This window comes from Orycteropus afer, unplaced genomic scaffold (assembly GCF_000298275.1).
Source record: "Orycteropus afer afer isolate SDZICR_OR568_19922 unplaced genomic scaffold, OryAfe1.0 scaffold00035, whole genome shotgun sequence".
In the NCBI taxonomy this organism is placed as follows: Eukaryota; Metazoa; Chordata; class Mammalia; order Tubulidentata; family Orycteropodidae; genus Orycteropus; species Orycteropus afer.
In genome coordinates, this window is record NW_006921622.1 from 16,929,535 (window position 1) to 16,951,768 (window position 22,234).

General features: G+C 39.7%; 1 protein-coding gene across 1 annotated transcript in view; it reads left to right on the forward strand.

Moving 5' to 3' along the window:
• The window catches only part of MYO3A (myosin IIIA), a 360,696-nt gene that overhangs the window by 199,528 nt on the left and 138,934 nt on the right, over nt 1-22,234 (forward strand). Inside the window, exons 16-17 of the mRNA XM_007936415.2 lie at nt 9,678-9,804; nt 15,756-15,966. Coding sequence (XP_007934606.1) covers nt 9,678-9,804; nt 15,756-15,966 — 338 coding nt within the window. The remainder of the gene's footprint in view (nt 1-9,677; nt 9,805-15,755; nt 15,967-22,234) is intronic.

A 22,234-nucleotide genomic window follows, 5' to 3' on the forward strand; every position in this document is an offset into this window, starting at 1 on the left:
AGCTATTTGACAGTACCAGTGATATCCCTCATTCCACATCCTCTTCTGAAACTGGCTTGAATTTCTGGCAGTTCCTTATTGGTGTACTGCTGCAATCATGTTTAAATTATTTTCAGCAGAATTTTGCTTGTGTGTGATATTAATTGTTCAATAATTTCTACATTCTGTTGCATCACCTTTCTTTGGAATAGGCACAAATATGAATTTCTTCCAGTTGGTTGGCCAGGTAGCTGTCTTCCAAATTTCTTGGCACAAATGAGTAAGGGCTTCCAGCATTGCATCTATTTGTTGACACATCCCACTGGATATTCCTTGAACCTTCTTTATCACCAGTGTCTTTAGTGCAACTTGGACTTCTGTCTTTAATACCATTAGTTCTTGATCATGTTACCTCCTTAAATGGTTTAACATCAACCAGTTCTTTTTGGTACAGTGACTCTGTGTTCCTTCCATCTTCATTTGCTGCTTCCTGTATTTGTTCAATATTTTGCCCATAGAGTCCTTCAATATTGCTTTGCAAGACCTGAATTTTTTCTTCAGTTCTTTCAACTGGAGAAATGCCAAGCATGTTCTTCATTTTTGATTCTCTAACTCCAGGTCTTTGCTCATTTCATACTTTACTTTGTCATCTTAAGCCATCTGTTGAAATCTTCTGTTCACCTCTTTTACTTCATTATTTCTTCCATTCACTTTAGTTACTGTCCATTCAAGAGAAAGTTTCATAGTGTCCTTTTATATCCATTTTGATCTTGTCTTCTTTCCTGTCTTTTTAATGACCTTTTGCTTTCTTCATGTATGATGTCCTTGTTACCATCCCACAACTTGTGTGATCTTTGGTCATTGGTGTTTGCAAAAAGGACAAGGAGGCCGCATGTTCTGACCTCCTCCAATCCCACAAGAGAAAGACAGAATTACCATCACTAGCCCAAGGCCTATTCCTGAGAGGCCAGACATGCTGCTTCCCTCCAGTCCTTTCTCCAACCATTCCTCCCAAAGCACCCACCACCTCTCTCCTGGGTTCAATAATTTGCTGCAGTAGCCACACAGAACTCACGGATTACGGGGTTTATTAGGGAAACACCAGGCTACAACTCAAGTTCAGGAAGAATGCTCAGTCTCTCTCCCAGCCCACCATCTCTCAGCCAAAAGTCTCCCACAGCCTCTCTCCCAACAGTGCATGCCCTCGGTGTCTCACTCAGCAATGCGTGTCTCTTGAGTCTCTTTCCCAGCAGCACGCATCTCTTCCAGCAGCACGTGTCTCTTGTAGCAGCACATCTCTCGCAGGAGCGTGTCCTTCCTCAGCCAGCAGTCAGAGAGCGTTCTGCCTCTAGGAGGCCTCCTTTTGAGTCCAGCAGGGTGGTCAAACTAGCCAATCATAGCATCAGAACTCTAAGCACCTGAGAGAGAGTGGGCAGCTCCCAGAACATTGTTTTGTGCCACTCCCAACAGAAATATTCCAGGTGGACAACTTCAGCAATCAGGAGCTCCTCAGTTGCTCATAGAAAATCCCACCTTGGAGTTTACAAAGACTTATGTGTAGAAAAGCCACACTAAGTAATTTACTACACCGCAGTGTTCAGTGTGTCAAATCTGTTCTTCAGATGGTCTCTGAATTCATATGGAATATACATAAGGTTGTATTTTGGCTCTCATGTATTTGTTTTAATTTTCTTCTGCTTCCGATGAAATTGCATTTGAACCTGTTCCACAGTTAGCCCTTGATCTTGTTCTGACTGATGATACTGATTTTCTCCATCATCTCTTTCCACAGATGTAGTCAATCTGATTATTGATTATTCCATCTAGCTAGGTCCATGTATATAGTCACTGTTTATATTGTTGAAAAAAAGATATTTGAAATGCATAAGTTGTTGGTCTTACAAAATTCTGTCATGTGACCTCCAGCATCATTTCTGTCACCAAGGCCATATTTTCCAACTACCAATGCCTCTTCTTTTTCAGCTTGCACATTCCAATCACCAGTAGTTTTCAATACATCTTAATTGCATTTTGATCAATTTCAGACTGCAGAAGTTGATAAAACCTTCCATTTTTTCATTTTTGTCTTTAGTGGTTAGTACATAAATTTGAATAATGTTGTTGTTGTTGTTATGTGCCGTCAAGTCGGACCCGACTCATAGCAACCCCTCCTTCGGTTTCCAAGGCAGTATCACTACAGAAGTAGATTGCCCCATCGTCCTTCCGAGGAGTGGCTGGTGGGTTTGAACCGCCAGCTTTCTGGTTAGCAGTCAAGTGCCTTAGGCGCTACACTACCGATCTTCCTTGTAGACATATGGATATTATCCTAATACTGACAGCATTGTACTTCAGTATAGACTTTGAAATGTTCTCTTTGACAATGAATGTGACACTATACCTCTTCATTTTGCCATTCTGGCTTAGTAGACTATATGATTGTCTGATTCAAAATGGCCAATACCAGTCCATTTCAGCTTACTGATGCCTAGGATATTGATCTTTATGTGTTCCATTTCATTTTTTACAATAATTAACCTAAAATTCATACTTCATACATTCCATGTTCCAATTAGGAAGGATATTTACAGCTGTTTCTTCTCATTTGAGTCATGTCACATCAGTAAATGAAGGCCCGGAAAAGTTTGAATATCTCAAAAGCTTTACTTCATCCATATCCTTCAAGTTGTCTCTACTTTGAGGATGCAGCTTTGAGGACTAGGGAAGCCTACTCATATTTTGAGTACCTTCCAACCTAAAGGGCTTATCTTCCAGCCCTATTTCAGACAGTGTTTCACTGCTATTCATAGGGTTTTCAGTGGCCAGATATTTCAGAAGTGGACTGCCATGTCCTTCTTCCTAGTCTGTCTTAGTCTAGAAGCTCCACTGAAACCTTGCCACCATGGGTGACTCTGCTAGTGTTTGAAATACCAGTAGCATAGCTTCCAGCATCACAGCAGCACACAAGCCACCACAGTATGACAAGCTAACAGACATGTGATGGCTCACTACCATAGTATTCATAAGAATAAGATGCTATTGAGTCAACTCTGACTGTTGATGACTCCTGATGTGTGTCAGAGTAGAATGTGCTCCACAGGGTTTTCAAAGGCTGATTTTTCTGAAGTAGATTGCCAGGACTTTCTTCAAAGGTACATAATGGGTGGACTCAAATGTTCAATCTTTTTGATACTATGTGGATAAAGCAGTTGGCTAAATTCTAAATGGGAATTATGAACCAAACTCATATTCTCATCCTAGAGCAGAGATGTTATCTTTTTACATTTAAAAAACTATGATAAAATGCAAAAAATAAATATAGAGAAATGATCCAAATAGAAATCCAATATAAAAAATGATTTGTACATTTGGTTCCATAAGGCTGTAAGATCTTTGAGAGCAGAGATTTTTCTTATTTATTGACATATCCACAATACCTCATATGATGCTTGAAAAATAGTAGTCAGATTATGGAGGAATGACAGGGTGGATGGTTGATTAAGAGGTAGGATGCTGTGGGATTTTGGAGAAGTATCTTTCTGAGGGAATAATTTTGCCTTGGACAGATTAACTCAGGTTACTCAATACTTGGAGTAAAGGGTTGCGGTCTGTATAGCAGATTAGCAGTGTGTACAAGCAGAAATCAGGGTAGCAATATCAAGAGCAGCAGGAGAGCAAATTGGAGCCTTCTCCATCATAACAATGAAAGTTTTACTGTGCAGCAAACCAGAGCTGTGTTTGTCCTTGACGATGGTAGTAAAGCAGTAGCAGTTCAGGCTCCTCAAATACACAAACCTACAACACAAGGTGAAGTAGGTAAAGGGACTCATGTTTTCCAGACTCTAGCAAGTATTTTGGGGTTGCTGTTAGCTGCTGTGGAGTCAGCTCCAACTCTTAGTGACCCTATGAATGACAGAAACAAGCACTACCAGTTTCTGACCATCTCCATGATCAGGTACTGATTGGACAGTGCTTCATTGTGATCCATAGAAACTTCACTGACTGATTTTTGGAAGTAGTATGCCCATCCTTTCTTCCTAGGACAGAGGCTCCACTTGAAACCTGTTCAACATCATAGCAACACAACGTGCAGGCCACCACTGACAAATGGTGGTGACTGCACATGAAGTGCATTGGCTGGAAATGGAACCTGAGTCTCCTGCATGGAAGGCAAGAATTCTACCACTAAATCACCAATTCCTCACTATTCTTTTAGGTGCCATCAAGTCTCATAACAATACCATCTGACAAAGTAGAACTGTACCATAGGGTTATCTGGGCTGTTATCTTTACATGAGTAGATCACTAGGTCTTTCTCCTGTGGACCCGCTGCATGGGTTTGAACCACCAACCTTTACTTTATGGTTTGTGCCACAAGGGCTCCTTAGGAATGCCTCATAGATAACACTTAAAAATAATCTAATTACTGTAAGCTAATCTTCCTCCTCAGTGCAGTGGATTATTTGAGTTGAGAGCTAAGATTCTAATCTCAGCTCATTCAAAGTTCATGGAAAGTTTGATGACTATATGCCTTGGTGGCTTCATGTGTAAAATGAAAAGTTATTATATTGCCTATTATTGTTAACCATCCAACACATAATTACTTTGAGCTCTTTGGAGATGTGCAACAGCAGAAATGATGAGTCCTTGAACCATGAGTAACCCAACTGCTGGGTTAAGAATGGACCTTTCCTCAAGTCTGGTTGCCCAGTCAGTTGAGGACTTAGGTTTGCTGTCTTTTACACCCCAGCTCCAAATCAAATGAATGTTGTAGTTACAGAGCATCAAGAAGTCTAGAAAGATTATGCAATCATGCTCACTCACAAACAGTTGAATAGAAAGTAAATGTCTGTTAGGTCAGCATGATTCTCTATAATGAATCTCTAAATGCTGTAAAAATGCAACTTTAACAACAGATGTTGGTGATGGCTACAAAATATGATTCATGTAATTAGTGTCACTAAATTGTACAAATCAGGAAGGGTGTGTGTCAGGTTTCTATCTTTTCACCATACATATTCAGTTTGTATGCTGAGCAAATAAACCAAGAAGCTGCACTATATGAAGTAGAACGCAGCATCAGGATTGAAGAAAGACTCATTAACAACCTGTGATACGCAAAGGACACAATTTTGCTCACTGAAGGTGAGGATGACTTGAAGTACTTCCTGATGAAGATGAAAGAATACAATCTGCAGTATGGCTTACACCTCAACAAAAAGAAAATGAAAATCCTCCCAACTCGACCAATAAGCAACATCACAATAAATGGAGAAAAGATTGAAGTTGTTAAAGATTGCAAGTTGCTTGGATCCACAGTCAACATCACTGGAAGCAGCAGTTAGGATATCAGATGTCGTATTACACTGGGCAAATCTGCTGCAAAAGACCTCTTTAAAGTGTTGAAGAACAAAGACTTATCTTTGAAGACTAATGTGCGCCTAACCCAAGCCATGGTATTTTCACTAGTATCATATGCATGTGAAAGCTGGACAGTGAATAGGATGCTTTTGAGTTGTGGTGTTGGCAAAGAATACTGAAAGTACCATGCACTGCCAGAAGAACAACAAATCTGTCCTGGAAGAGCAGCCAGAATGCTTCTTGGAAGCACGAGTGGCCTGCTTCATCTCACCTACTTTGGTCACATTGTCAGAATGTACCATTCCCTGGAGAAAGATATCACGCTTGGTAAACTGGAGGGTAAGTGAAAAAGGGGAAGACCCTCAACAGGATGGATTGACACAGTGGCTGCAACAATGGGTTTAGGTATAGCAAGGATTGCGAGGATGGCACACAACTGGCAGTGTTTTCTTCTGTTGTACATAGAGTCGCTATGGGTTGGAGCTGACTCAGTGGCACCTAACAGCAACAGCAACAAATAGTACATGAAAACATTGAATTGGCAAATGTGTTGTATATGTATATATTTAAAACAATGAAAAAAGGGAAAAAAATGCAAGTTTGGCAGCTTATAAACCTAAACTTTCTAGTCTTTGATAGATATGCAAAAGTTTTGTGGGGGTTCTTTTTTGTTTTAATTTTTATTGTGATTTGAGTGAAAGTTTACAGAGCAAATTCACTATTCATACAGCAGCTCACATACACTTTGTCTCATGACATTGACTGTAATCTCCCACAATGCATAGCTCTCCACTTACTTCCTCCCCATAGTTACTTCTTCCCTGTGTCTTTACCTCCCATGAACTCCTACACATCCCCCGAGCTGTCTCCCTGTGCATACACAGCCTTTCTGTTCTCCCATGATTGATCTCTCCAAGGAGTGCATCTACCTGATGTAAATGTTCAACTCCTATACCTGTCTTTTGTATGGCTGGAAGCCACAGGAGTGGGTTCAATTCCAGACCTGAAGGGCAGCTAGAGGCCATAATCTTAGTGGTTCCACCAGGCTGTATCAGACCAGCAACTCTGGTCCTTTTTTTTTTTAAATAATTTTGTGTTTTGTTCCACTTTGTTCTCCCACTCTATCCAGGATATCCTACAAAGATACACCTTCAAGTGGTTAACAGTGGTAACTGGGGCACCATCTAGTTCTTCTGGTCTCATAATCATGTAGGCTGAGGATTGCGTGGTGTACCAGTCACTTGGACTAATTGTTTCCATGCGTCTTTGGTTTTCTTGATCATTCTTTGCTCTGGATAAGGAGCAACCCATTGTTGCATGTAGATGGCTGCTTACAAACTTTTAAGATCCCGGTTGCTACTTGCCAAAGTAGGATGTGGAACAATGTTTTTGTGTCGTATGTTATGCCATTTGAGCTTGATGTGCCCTGTGACTATGGTCCTGAGCCCACAGGTCCAACCACTCACTCGCTTTAGATAGCTGGCTGTGGCCAAGAAGTGACTACACCCTTTTCCCTTGTCAGCTCTACTGTATACATGGGAATTCTTTCAGAACATACAAATACACTTGTAGAAACACTGTTTGCCAACCCTGTACATGGTCATGAGCACATTCCCCCCTGCAAGACATACCTAATAGTTCAGCCTGTCCACCCATCTTTCTACCCGTAGATCAATGTTTGCCTTCACTGATAATGCAGTACTGTATGTGCACAAGGATTCATCTTTGTTGTTTGTACCTCCCATCCACCTCTCTATGTCTTCACTTCCTCAGTCCCACTGAGTTGATCACTCATATTTGGTACATTGCCCTTCCCTTCACCCATATCAATACTTGCCCCTACCTATCTAACAGTGTTCCTTCTCCTCCCCTCCCACTCCTAGTAACCCACAAAGAAAATTTCCTACCATATATAAACCTTTACTTGACTTTTTACAATAACAGGCTAATACAATATCTGTCCTTCTGTGATTGACTTCTCTCAAGGAAGGTTGGGCAGTTTACTTCTATAGTGATAATGCCTCGGAAACCCAAGGATTGGCCACTATGAGTTGGATCCTCTCGATGGCCATGAGTTTGCTTTGGTTTTGGTGATTGACCTACTTCACTCAGCATAAAGTCTTACAAGTTCATCCACATTATGTGCTGTTTTGCAGATTCTACATTGTTGTTTAGGGTTAGATATGCACAAGTTCTGAAGATGCACAATCTGTGACAGCCAATTCAAAGTGGTGTTTCTGGTGTAAACCATCAATAGTACAGTTTCTTCACACATAACCTGATTGTCACATACTGTTTTTATTTCTCCACCTGCCTTGAAAGCTCATGCCAGTTGCTTCTTTGCAAGTTGTGCATATTATTAATGGCAATTTCTTACCAGGAAGATTTTCTTAGAAAAGCAATTCATATCTAATCCATAAACATATTTAACAGCCTACCTGCAAAATATAACCTCAGTCCATCCACATCTTTCCATCTCTATCATTGATTGCCCTCTTCCAAACCACCATCATCTCTTATCTGAACTATTGCAGTGCCTCTTAACTATTGCATGCATGATTCTGTCTTGCCTCCAATCCATTTTATTCCACATGGTTGCCAGAGTCATTAGTTTACAATATAACAGATGATGCCACTCTCTGCTTTAAAATTTCTAGTAGATTCCCATAGTAATTAGAATAAAATCCAGACTCTTCATGGTGGTGTAGAGGGCTTCTGGTGGTCTTGCCTGTGCCCAGCTCTCATTACTCCTCTGCCCCAGCCCCATGCTGATCCTCCTTCTCTCCTCAAGCAAGGTCTTTGCCCTTGCTGAGCCTAGAAGTGTCTGACTCCAGTTCTCTTCATGGCTGGCTCCTTCTCGTCATCCAGGTCTCAGCTTCAATGTCACATTTTCAGAGAGCAACCTTCCCTGACCTCCTAAACTAAAATAGCACTCCTTTGCTTCCCACAGTCATTATTCACCTTTCTGTTTAATTGTCTTCATATCCTTTATTGGTTTTTTAAGGTGTCATGTTTCTGTTTATTTGGTTATTGTTTGCCTCCTTAAGAAGCTTTGTCATGTAGTGGTTAAAGCATTTGGCTGCTAACTGAAGTCAGTGGTTCAAACTCACCAGTTGCTCCACAGGAGAAAGATGGGTCAATATGCTTCTGTAATGATTTACAGCACTGGAAACATTATGAGGCAGTTCTACTCTCTGGAGGGTCACTATGCGTCGGAGTCAACCCGATGGCAGTTTGGTTTGGTTTGTATTTGTCTTCTTACTCCCTGAACATCTCAAGGAAACAAAGATCTTAAGTCTTGCCTGCTTTTGAATCCCCCATGCTAGAATAATACCTACCATAAAATATACATTTACTAAATTAATATATAGACATACATAGATACAGATGCATATATAGATTATATAGATACATATTTTCATTGAAGAAGTTTGTTTGCACAGTATATATTTAATATATATTTTCATGTATTTATTATTTGTGAATGAATGAATGAATATCCCTGAAGATTATTCTTCATATCCAGCTTGGAATATTGGAAGGGATGGAATAATCTGTTTGTGTTAACTGTCAGTTCTGGGCTAGAATAAATGCAGCAACACAAGGAATACAAAAAGATTTTGTTGTACTTCCTTTCCTGTACCTCAGTGCACTACAAACATAGTTGGAATAACACTTAGATTTATCATAGACTCTTAGATTAAAAAAAAAACAAACTCTCTACTTTATCCAAAAAAATTCATGCATATGTGTTTATGTGCCTTACTTAGGAATTTATGTTTAAAAAGTATTAACTAATGCAAGCTCTAGGCTGTAGTCCAACATTCTTATGCCTGTACTTATCACCTATACTTAAATCACAGATATTCTTTGATTTTGGTATTGGGATCTTTTGATTTTTCTTTAACTCTCCTTTATCCATGCATATAACCTCACTTTCAAGAAGGCCTCAAGAAAATGTATATATGAAAATAACCACACCAATTCTGCTATTAAGTTCCAAGGCTGTATTAGATTAAACTATAACCTACTGAATGAAGTATTTCTACTTGCTCTGAGGGAAGCTCCATGTTATTATTTTCTGTTCATATTTGCATCCATAAGATATTTTTAAACACTCAGTGGGTAAAAAGGCACTGTGCTCACCTCTATGATTAAAATAATTATAGACTGGATCCCTTGTCTACCCATAGATCTTGTAATCTGGCATCATAGTCCAAGGGATGACTTTATGCTGGAGCCTAAGGATTCTTCCACAGTCTGTTCCTAGCCATAGTGACAGCCTTGCTATCCTAGAGAAAAGAGGAGAATGATGCTAACATTTCTGTGGTGTGTTTCAGGAACTTGGAAGTGTGTACAGTATACTCGCTGCTATCTTAAATGTTGGAAACATTGAATTTTCTTCTGTGGTAACTGAACACCAGATTGACAAAAGCCACATTTCCCAACATGCAGCTCTGGAGAACTGTGAGTTTTATTGCCTTCCATTCACAACTGAACTCCTTCAAAGTCTTCACATACCATAAGTGTCACATATGGATAATTTCAAGCAATTATATTCATATGGAATCCTTAAAAAAAATACTCAGATTCAATTTGTGTAAATGAAGTTTTAAAAGTCCACTGTTTAAAACAGAGCTTCATGCCTACAAATTAACTGATTACTCTAAAAAACATTTCTAAAGACTAGGCTTTTATGACTATTTTAGGAGCTATTTACATTTCAGTGTAAAAACATAGGAAATAAAATTTAGTAAGTTGATCTGAGTTAAAATTACTGTCTTACAGATTTAGCATCTATATCATTTCAGAAGTAATAAAGACCTGCATACTAGATGGATTTTTTATATGCATTCATCCTGGGTTGATTAATTTTGCAGTCATCATCTGCGTAACGTACATTGTCGTGGTGTAATTGTTGTTGTTAGTTGTCATCAAGTAGATTCTAACTTCATGGTGACTCCACAGCTTACAGAGTAAAGCTACTCCATAGGGTTTTCTTGGCTGTAATCTGAATAGACGCAGATGCCTAGGCCTTTTCTCCTACATACATCATGGTATTTGCCTCAAATCAAGTTTTCTCCTCATAGCAAGGTTTGATAAATTAGTCCAGTAGTTTAAGATTTCCTATTGATATCTTCCAATGACTTGATTTTTTTAAAATTAGAATATACCCTATTCTTTTATTTTTCTAACATCAACATATGCCCCCATAGAATCATAGTATAAGTTTTTATTCATATATAGTATTTCTGACTCACACTTACTCTCAAATAAGTATAAGTCAGTTTATGTTTTAGGGTAATCTCAGAGGACCAAATCCTAATCCATCTTTGTTCAGACCTGTCCCCAAGATCATGCCAACTCTAGCCTCATGGTAGCTTTAGAACTAACTCAGTAATGCAGCAGAACAAGTCTCTGAGGTTAGCATGTAGTAATTGACATGTACCTGGAAACCTCAAGGTAACCTGTCTGATTTTTTATTTAAAAAAAAAAAAATTTCAAAATCATTTGGAGGCAAAAAAAAAAAAGAAGGTGGGGACCAGGTTTGCTGGTCCAATGGAGCCTGGTGTAACCACTGAGACTATGGCCCCTAGCTGCCCTTCAGGTCTGGAATTGAACCCACAACTGTAGTTTCCAACCAAACAAAGTACAGGCATGTGAGTTAAACATTTGCCTCAGGTGGACACACGCCCTGGAGAGAACAATCATGGGAGAAGGAAGGGCTGCTTATGCACAGGGAGATAGCTCAGGGTGCAGAAGAGTATGAAGGGATGGACACTGGGAGGAGGTAACTGTGGGGAGGAAGTGGGAGGGGAGCTGCTCTATTGTAAATTTTGGTCAATGACATGAGACAAAGTATATGTGAACTGCTGTATGAAAGGTGAATTTGCTCTGTAAATCTTCACCCAAATCCTAATAATAATAAAAAAAAAAAATAGATAGATAGACAGAAAAAAAAAAAAATTTTACTTGACACACAAGATCCTAGGTTATCACCAACAGAAGGAATAACCAGACAACTCCAATGATAAGATTCAAATTTCACTATCTGATCATAATTAGAGAAATTATAAGCAACCAACAGAATGAATTGCAGTAGCTTTGTGTTGTAGATGAGAGCATAGGTAGAACCAAGCAAACTAACAAAAAAGATGATTGTGATGATCAAAAGTCTGTTCTCTATAGATGAAAACAGACATATAGGTCAAAAGGTTAATATTAATAGTAATATAGGTAAAATTAATTAGAAAATTTTATGGAAATACCACTACTTGAAAATAGAAATTTTATTTAAATGATTTTTAATTGATTACAAATTGATTAGTGTGTAACTAAGTTACAAAGAATTGCCTCCAAATAGACTGCATAGCAAGATGGGTTTACAGGTGCATTGTTTCAGTCAGGCACCAATTCTGCCAGCTCCATCCCATCAGTATTTCTCAAATCTGATCACTTGTCTTTTTCTTCATAACCACTGTTCTCATGCAAGCCAGGCTCTCTCACCTAAGACAGTGACTGTCCAATTGTTCATTCCACGTCCATCCTTATATCAACGTGTTTGTTTATAATTTATTTTATTCTGTTGTTGAGAGTATACACAGCAGAACATACATCAATTCAATAGTTTCAACATGTACAATTCAGTGACATTTATTACATTTTTCAAGTGGGGCCACCCCACCATTCTCACCCCACCTTTTCCAAACTGTTCCTCCTCCGTTAACATAAACTTACTGCCCCCTAAGATCGATTCTGGGTAAGCAAGCTAGCGTGTAGAGAAGGCGGGTGTTTGGAATGCCTGAGGCAGACCAGGTAAGCAAGCCAGGCACCCAGGGAAGGCGAGTGTTTGGAGCACCCAGGACACATTGGTAGGTGAGCCGAGTGTTCAGGGAAGGCAGGTGTTTGGAGCACCTGGGGCAGGCTGGGTAAGTGAGCCAAACACGCAGGGCAGGTGAGTGTTGGAGTAGCTGTGGGAGGCTGGGAAGTGACTGGAGCAGTTTGGAGCAACTAAGGGAAACAAACTTGTCTGTCAGTTTGTCATACTGTGGTGGCTTGTGTGTTGCTGTGAGGCTGGAGGCTATGCCACTGGTTTTCCAAATGCCAGCAGGGTTACTCACAGTGGTCATGTTTCAGTGAAACTTCTAGACTAAGACATACTCAGAAGAATGAAGAGGCCATCTACTTCTCAAAGAATTGGCCAGTGAAAACCATATGGATAGCAGTGAAACACAGTCTGATACATTACTGGAAAACTTTATGAATAGCCCTGAAACATTGTCCAATACAGTGCCAGAAGATGAGCTCCTCAGGTCAGAAGGCACTCAAAATATGATTGGGGAAGTGTTACCTCCTCACAGTAGAACCAGTCTTAATCATGTGTATAGAATAAAGCTTTGGGGACCTACATTTGCTGAGGTGGCACATCTCAAGATGAGAAGAAACAGCTGCAAGCATTGTTAATAATCAGAACATGAAATGTATGAAGTATGAATCTAGGAAAATTGAAAGTTGTCAAAAATTAAATGGAACGCATAAAGATTGATATCATAGGTGTTAGGGAGCTGAAATGGACTGGTTTTGGTCTTTTTGAATCAAGCAATCATATGACCTACTATGCTGGGAATGCCAAATTAAAGAAGAAGGATGTGGCATTCATCATCAAAAACAGTGTATTAACATATATCTTGAAGTATACTGCTGTCGATGATAGGATGAGGAGCTCTGGTAGCGTAGTGCCTAAGGCACTTGACTGCTAACCAGAAGGCTGGCAGTTCAAACCCACCAGCCACTCCTTAGAATGAAGGTTGGACAATCTACTTCCATAGTGATACTGCCTTGGAAACCCAAGGAGGGGTCGCTATGAGTCAGGGCCAATATGATGGCACACAACAACGAGGAAGACCAGTTAATACTACTACTATTCAAATATACGCACCAACTACCGACTCCAAAGATAAGGGAATTGAAAATTTTTACCAACTTTTGCAGTCTAAATTGACCTAACATGCAATGAAAATGTGTTAATTATTACTGATGATTGGAATGCAAAAATTGGAAACAAAGGAGAATCACTGGTAGTTGAAAAATATGGCTTTGGTGATAGAAATAATGCTGGAGATTCCATGATAGAATTTTGCAAGACCAACGACTTATTCATTGCAAACACCTTTTTTCAACAGCACAAATGGTGGCTATACACATGGACTTCACCAGATGGAGTACACAGGAATCAGATCTACTACATCTGAGGCAAGAGTCAATGGAGAGGCTCACTATCTTCAGCAAAAACCAGGCCAAGAGCTGACTGTGGAACAGACCATCAACTGCTCATATGCAAGTTCAAGTTGAAGCTGAAGACAATTAAAAGAAGTCAACAGGAGCCAAAATATGACCTTGATTATATCCCTCCTGAATTTAGAGACCATCTAAAGAGTAAATTAGACACATTTAATACTATGGCTGAAAAATAGAGGAATTGTGGGATGACATCAAGAACATCATCCATGAAGAGAGCAAAAAGGAACTGAAAAGACAGGAAAGGAAGAAAAGGCCAAAATAGATGTCAGAAAAGACTCTGAAACGTGCCCTTGAACAGAGAGTAGCTAGAGCAAAAGGGAGAATTGACAGGATAAAAGAGCTGAACAGAAGATTTCAAAGAGCAACTTGAGAAGTCAAAGTCAATTATTATAATGAAATGTACAAAGACCTGGAGTTGGAAAGCCAAAAGGGAAGAACACCCTCAGCATTTCTCAAGCTGAAACAACTGAGGAAAAATTTAACCCTCGAATTGCAATATTGAAAGATTCCATGAACATTATGTTGAGTGATGCAGGAAACATGGAAAGAAGATGGAAGAAATACACAGAGTCACTATACCAAAAAGAATTGGTCAAGGTTCATCCATTTCAAGGGTGGCATATGATCAACAACCACTGTTATTGAAGGAAGACGTTGAAGTTGCAGTGAAAAACAAGCCTCCAGAATTGATGGAATACCCATTGAGATGTTTCAACAAATGGATGCCGTGCTGGAGGCACTCACTCAGTTATGCCAAGAGATTTGGAAGACAGTTGCCTGGCCAACTGACTTGAAGAGATCCATATTTGTACCCATTCCAAAGAAAGATGATCCCACAGAATGTGAAAATTATCAAGCAGTATCATTAATATTACACACATGTAAAATCTTCCTGCAGTTAATTCAAAAACGGTTGTAGCAGTATATTGACAGAGAACTTCCATAAATGTAAGCTGGATTCAGAAGAGTATGAGGAATGAGAGATATCATAGCTGATATCAGATGGATCTTAGCTGAAAGCAAAGAATATCAGAAAGATGTTTAGTTGTGTTTTATTGACTATGCAAATGCATTTGATTGTGTAGATCATAATGAAATATGGATAACATTGAGAAGAATGGGAATTCTAGAACACTTAATTGTACTCATGAGGAACCTATACATAGACCAGGAGGCTGCTATTCGAACAGAACAAGGGGATACTGCATGAATTAAAATCAGGAAGGGAGTGCATCAAGGTTGTATCCTTTCACTATACTTACTCAGTCTGTATGTTGAGCAAATAATTGGAGAAGTTGGACTATAGGAAGAACATGGCGTCAGGATTGGAGGAAGGCTCATTAACAACCTGTGATATGCAGAGGACACAACTTTGTTTTCTCAAAGTAAGGACGAATATGCAGCATCATGATAAATGGATTTTGAAGTTGCCAAAGACTTCATATTACTTGGATCTACACTCAACAATGGAAGCAGCAGTCAGGACATGAGAAGATGTATTGCATTGGGCACGTCATTGCAAAAGACCTCTTTCAAGTCATAAAGAGCAAAGATGTCTCCTTGAAGACTAAGGTGCATCTGACCCAAACTGTGGTACTTTCAGACACCTCGTATGCATGTGAGAGCTGGACAGTGAGTAAGGAAGACCAAAGAAGAGTTGATGCTTTTGAGTTGTGATGTTGGCGAAGGATACTGAAAGTACCTTGGACTGCTAAAAGAAGTAACAAATCTGTCCTGGAAGAAGTGCAGCCAGATTGCTCCTTGGAAGCGAGAATGGCCAGACATCATCTCACCTACTCTGATCATGTTATCAGAAGGGACCATTCTCTGGAGAAGGATATCATGCTTAATGAAGTGGAGGGTCAACAGAAAAGGGGAAGACCCTCAAGAAGATGGATTGACGCAGTGCTGCAATGATGGGCTTGGATATGGCAGGGATTGTGAGGCTGTCACATTCTGTTGTATATAAGGTCACTGTGAGTCAGAGACCACTCAGTGGCACCTGACAACAACACGCTCTATTCTTGATCTTTTCCAGGTGAAGTAAAACAATTTTACACTTAGGAAGTGGCCTCGTTGTCATAATATTTTCTAACAATTATCTGTTTATTTTTCAGCTGCTTCTTTGCTTTGCATTCAGGCAGATGAGCTACAAGAAGCTCTCACTTCCCACTGTGTAGTGACTAGAGGAGAAACAATTATACGTCCCAATACTGTAGAAAAAGCCACTGATGTCAGAGATGCAATGGCTAAAACTTTATATGGGCGTCTCTTTAGTTGGATAGTTAATCGCATTAACAGCTTGTTGAAACGTGACACATCACCAAGGTAAATTTTTTTATAGAAACATTTTTCCCCAAGCGTCAAGTGATAGAAATCTATTTGCTAATTTATTGATTTGTTATATTTATCTCTTTGAAGATGTTTCTAATTGGTATCATTTAACTATCAATGTTATGTTTCAGTAGATTGGCTTTATTTTCTAATAGTATCGCCTCATTATGCCATAAAACTGTAAAATTTTAAAATTGCTACAACATAAGATTTGTGTTAACATAAATAAACACATTAAAAAGTGAATTTTTAAAATGTGACATCTTCTTATCAGTTTTCATGTTGTTTGTACTGGAAGATGTTTCATGGAGATACCATTTTATACTTGAATAAAATGTCAGTTCAGTAGTTCTTCATTTTTTTGTTTTGAGAGTTTGAATTAAGAGTTGAAGGTAGAGGAAAACTTTTTTTTTTTTCATATTTTAACTGTCACTATAAACCTATAAGGGTAGGTGTTGTGACCTCCATTTTTCAATGAAATTTGACTCAGAAGTGCAGCAGATAACTAGTAAATGGTAATGACAGGATGTGAATGCTAATGTTACCTGACCATAACACCTACAGCCTTCTTAATATTTCATCTTACAAATACAGATAATGGCAGCCAGCATGGACTGAGGGTTATCTATAACCCAGTGACTGTGCGTAGATACAAGTCCTTACATTTATATCTAAAACTTTGTTCTGCCAGAAATAATACAATCTTTAGAACATTTACAAATGGAAAAAAAATAAAAGGTAGATACCTACTTTAAGATCACATTCTTTACAGCTGTTTATTACATATAAAAGTTTGTTATTTTTCTGCTAAAATGTACACCACAATATTATCCAGTACAGCTGTCTAAAAGATCACCCATTATTCCTCAGTATTCTTAACTCCCTGTCCCTCTGAATTGTTTCCATACCTCCCTGCTGAATTGTATTCTGTCATGGCTGAGTCTACAAATCCCAATCCAATTTGCATGTTATGATTGAATGTTGTCAAAAGTAGTTTATGTCTTCATATGTGGCCATCTACATGAAGCCAAACTTTCAGATGAAAAGAGAAAAATTAAGCTATGGAATTTTGCAACAACTGTGTTTTCCATATAACGTAAGCAAGATATTCAGAAATGGGACCTCATTTTGTTAGTTATCATGTGCATGTTTGGCACTAAATGGCTTCCCAGAAGGATATGACTTCAAAACAGAGTCTTTTCCCCCTGATCTGCTGAAAAATGCTACAACTTCTGCTAAATGTTACCTTTTCTTTACATACACTAATGAAAAATATTCAAATCTTAGATTTTTTTTTTCCTAGAAGGTTTAAAAGAAATACTGAAAGAAGGCAATTGGAATAGTTTTAGTTCAATACTGTCAAGATTTACTTTGAGATGTGGGAAACCTTGTTTTCTGTTCCAGGCTTTGCCACACACACATGCTATGTGATATTAGGCAAGTACTAACTTCTCTGAGTCTCTTCTGATTAGTTGTTAAATGAGGACATTGAACAGTGATTCAATTTAAAGTTGTATTTTTAAGTGTTTTACTAGTAGGTATCTTAGAGCCTTTAAGAATCTCTTGAAAATTGTCTCTGTTCTTCACCCCCATAAAAAAAGAAGAACCATGGATATATCTATATATGTAGTCAGTGTTATTGTTTAGGTGCTGTCAAGTCAGCCCCAACTCATAGCAACCTTATGTACAACAGAGAAAAACACTGCCCAATCCTGTGCCATCCTCACAATCCTTTCTTTACTTGAGCCCATCATTGCAGACACTGTGTCAATCCATCTTGTTGAGGATCTTCCTTTTTCATTGACCTTCTACTTTACCAAGTATGGTATTCTTCTCCAGGGACGAGTCCTTTCCGACAGAATGATGAAAGTAGGTGAGACAAAATCTGGCCATTCTTGCTTCCAAGAACCATTCTAGCTTCACTGTTACTGGGACAGATTTGTTCGTTCTTCTGCCAGTTCATGTGCTTTCAGTGTTCTTCGCCAACACCACAATTCAAAGGCATCAATTCTTCATTGGTCTTCCTTATTCATTGTCTATCTTTCACATGTCTGTGACGTGACCTAAAATGCCATGGCTTGGGTTACACACACCCTAGTGTTCAAAGTAACATATTTGCTCTTCAACACTTTAAAGAGGTCTTTTGCAGCAGATTTTCCCAGTGCAATACAATGTCTGATTTCTTGACTGCTGCTTACATGGGTGTTGACTGTGGATTCAAGTTAAATGAAATCCCTAATAATTTCAATCTTTTCTCCATTTGTCATGATGTTGCTTATTCATCCAGTTGTGAAGATTTTAGTTTTCTTTATGTTGAAATGTAGTTCACACTGAAGACTGTAGTCTTTGGTCTTCATCAATAAGTCTTTCAAGTTATATTCACTTTCAGCAAACAATGTTGTGTCATCTGCATATCTCAGGTTGTTAATGAGTGTTCTGGTTACCTAGTGCCGCTCTGACAGGAATATATACCACAAATGGGATGGCCTTAACAAACAGGAGTTCATTCTCTCACAGTTTGGAGGCTTTAAATCCAAGTTCAAAGTGCCAGGCTCTAGGGCCTGTGTGAAAGCCTCTCAACCTTGGGCTTCAGCTCTGACTCTTGCTCTTGGCCCACTGAATCTGGAGACATCTCTCAGTCTGGCAGCTACTGGCTGCTGAAGCTAACAAGCCCAAGGTTGACAAATAAAATGGCACAGTCCCTATGTTACCAAACCACATGGCAGGCCATTAATTCAAGTCCATTGAAAGTCCCAAGGTCAGCAGAGCATGGCAGGCTGCTGAACAACAACATGGCTACATGCAGGGTCCAAACGTGCCATAAGCTAGAGACTATTCCCAAAGCTGTTTCTTATATATGGGAAGCAGACCACATATCCAAAGCAACTACTCAGCTATTCCAATAGATTCCACCATGGAGTTAATTACCAGTCTCGCCATGGGGAATAGCTACATTCAGCTGCCCAGCTACTCAACCAGGCCTCGCCAAGTTGATGCACAAATATAACTACCACAGTGAGTCTTCTCCAATCCTGTTCCACATATTTCTTAGGCTTTCTTTACTTTTCTTCATTCTTTTTTCTGATTTTTCCTCATACAAATTGGTGTCAAGGGATTTATATTCTAGTTCGCCAATCTGTTTTTTTTTATTCTGCTCTTTTGCCCTTCCAATGTGTAATTTATTTCTAAAATTTTAGTGTTGATCTTCTGGGTTTCTAATTGCTGTTTCTGTATGACTTCTAATTATCTATTTATTTTGGCATTTTGCTCTTATTTTGTTTTCCTGAATTATTCTAGGGTACTGTCTGAATTTTCCTTGATTTTGTTTGTGGTTTCCTTGAATTCTTGAAGGATGATAAGGTATAGATATAGATACGGATATGAATATAGATACATGTAGATACATATACATATATGTGTGCACGCACACACATACACATATATCTTTTGAATTCCTTATCGGATACTATTACCTGTTCTTCCTCAGCAAGGTTTACTAGTTCTTTATCTTGGTCACTTCTTATGCCATCTTGTCATGGTTCTTTGTTTGATTTAAAGTTGTCTGTTGTCCCTGGGACATTTTGGAATTATGGTTTTTACTGATTGATTACATGTTGGTTTGTTTCACCCTGATTTTTTGTTTTGCTTTATTTTGGTATATCCAGGTGTGGCAGGTGTGCTTCTTTTTTGGTTGCTAGTTTGGAAACCCTGGAACACTGCCTACTTGTCTCCAAGTGTGTGGAATAACTGTTGCAAATGTGGGCACGAGTCTGTGTTTTGCTGATCATGCAGGCAGGGTGAGCAGGTGTTGTCCATTGTCTGACCTTGATCCAGTGGTGCAAGAGTGGTTGGTAATGTCCCTTGAGTAAGGTAGTAGGTGGAAGGTGTCGTAGGTATGAAGTAGTGGGAAATCAGATGGGGTGGAAAGAAAATTAAAGGGGGCAGTGAGAAACAAGTTGTGTAAAAATAAAAGAGACTAAGTGGGAGCTATAAAGGAGTAAAAAAGGAATAAAAAGAGAAGAAAAAAGGAAGACTAGTGTAGATATGATTGTCTGACAGAAGGAGGTTGTCAAAAGATCTGTGGGATCATGTACCCACAGAGAAGACAGTAGGTTAGCATGCTTGTACACCTCCACCAGTGAAGGCTGTGGGGCATGGATCCTGCATTCCACAAGAGCGCGACCTGTCAGTCATACACAGGCCAGCAGGCAGAGCGTGCAGACATTCAACTCTGTCTGCTTGAACTGCACTGCAGCAAATGGCTACTTGCCAGGGAGACAGCCCTAGGAAATTGTCAGGTGGGGACTGCAGGCAGGGTGTCCCTAGTCACTGGGTTTATGAGAATGCAGAGAGGGCTCACCATTGATTACTAGGAAAATATGCTGGGTACAGTGGGAGAAAATATCTCTCTAGTTGCAGTTCAGGAGCTCTGGTAGCATAGTACCTAAAGCACTTGACTGCTAACCAGAAGGCTGGTGGTTCAAACCCACCAGCCACTCCTCGGAAGGAAGGTTGGGCAATCTACTTCATGGTGATACCTCCTTGGAAACCCAAGGAGGGGTTGCTATGAATTGGGTCTGACTCTAGGGCAAAAAACTACAACACAACAATAGTTGCAGTTCACTGGTGTGGGCCTGGTTCACTTTTGGGTGTACACAGGCAATAATTATTCATTTCCTGCCCAGTCTCAGTCAAGTGAGGGGTTCAGCTTTTCCTACTGCCACTGCACAGGACTTCCCCTTCATGTGGGCCTCCAACCCAAATGACTAATGTTTTCTAGTAGAGAGCTATTTCATGTCCCCTCACTGGCTCCCTACTCACTCAGCAGTTGCCTGTGCCACTGGGAATCTCATCCTTTTCCCTGAACTTTCCTCTCAGATTCAGATTGTATTCTCCTCACTTTGTTTCATTCTTTGTCTGTTCATAGTCTGTCTCTGTCCTGGTGTGAATTCTGTGAAGTTGGTTTCTCCTCACCTGTGTATGATGCTCTCTCTGTCTCAAGATGGCCATGCTTTACGGGACCGTGGCTGCTTCTCCCTCACCAGTCATTGTTTTCACTCCATCTGCCTTTCCATTGGGCTCCCAATCTAACTCTGTGTGATAGTTGGAGCTGTGTGTCAACTTGGCTGGACCACAATTCTGTGTGGTTTAAGCAACTGTGGTGAGGGTTGTTCCATGATGGGATCAGATATATATGTTTTGACCAGCCAATCCATTGAAAGGGAGTTTTCCTAGGGCTGTGGCCTGCTTCCAATATATTTATGGACATTCTGGGAAAACAGTCACTCTTCTGTGGATCAGGATTCTGTTATGCTGCCTGCAACTGTCCATGAGTGAACAATCCACCATTTGGCCTGGAGATCTTGGATTCGTCATTCGTGGGAGTCAGTAGCCAGTATATTGCCTGCCAACCTTGAGCTCCTCAGCCCCTGCAGCTGTGTGAGTTGGGAAAAGCCTCCCAATTGAGGTTTGATCCAAGAAATTTGGACTTGCCAACTTCCATAAGTGTATGAGCCATTTTCCTAAGATAAATTTCTGTTTCTCTATATGTATAAGCTTTATTGGTTTTGTTTCTCTAGAGAACCCAGTCTAACACATTTGGCACTGGGAGTGGTTCTAGAGAGACAAAATCATAAGGATGGGCTTCCTAAATTGGTTCTCCAATTTGATTAATCATACAGGCACTGGTGACCCTGCCTCCGTTAGTAAAGAGGCCCCTGCTAATCTGTGGTGTGAGGTGGCAACGTTAATATGCAAAATAGCACTACCAATGTATCAAGTACTTTTGAGAAGTGAGGCTCTGGGTAATCACGTATTTGGTACTTTTCTGCAATTTTGTCAGCATGAGGAGTATAAGGAAGCTGGTTGCTTGGTCCTACTTACACTAGACAAAGTGATGAAAGAACGAGATGAGATCAGGGCTGCTGACTCACAGCTTAAGTACCACATAAAAGACCTCAATGCTTCCAGTTGTGCTCTGAAAGACAGCCTTATTTCTTCTAGTAACAGAGCTCATATTGCCAAAAACCAAACCCAGAGTCTTATCGTAAGGGTGGCTGAATTATTACACCAATTAAATTGCCAACTCAGAATGGCGTGTGAAGTTAAAGTGAGGGCATTGATTGGGAAAAAATGGGATCCTGAAGCCTGGAATAGGGACATATGGGCAGATAGTCAGGAAGATCAGGATATGGAGCCTGAAAATTCTGTTGAATCCTTCCCATCTGAAAGGATTACGATAAAACCATTACACTTCCAGCCC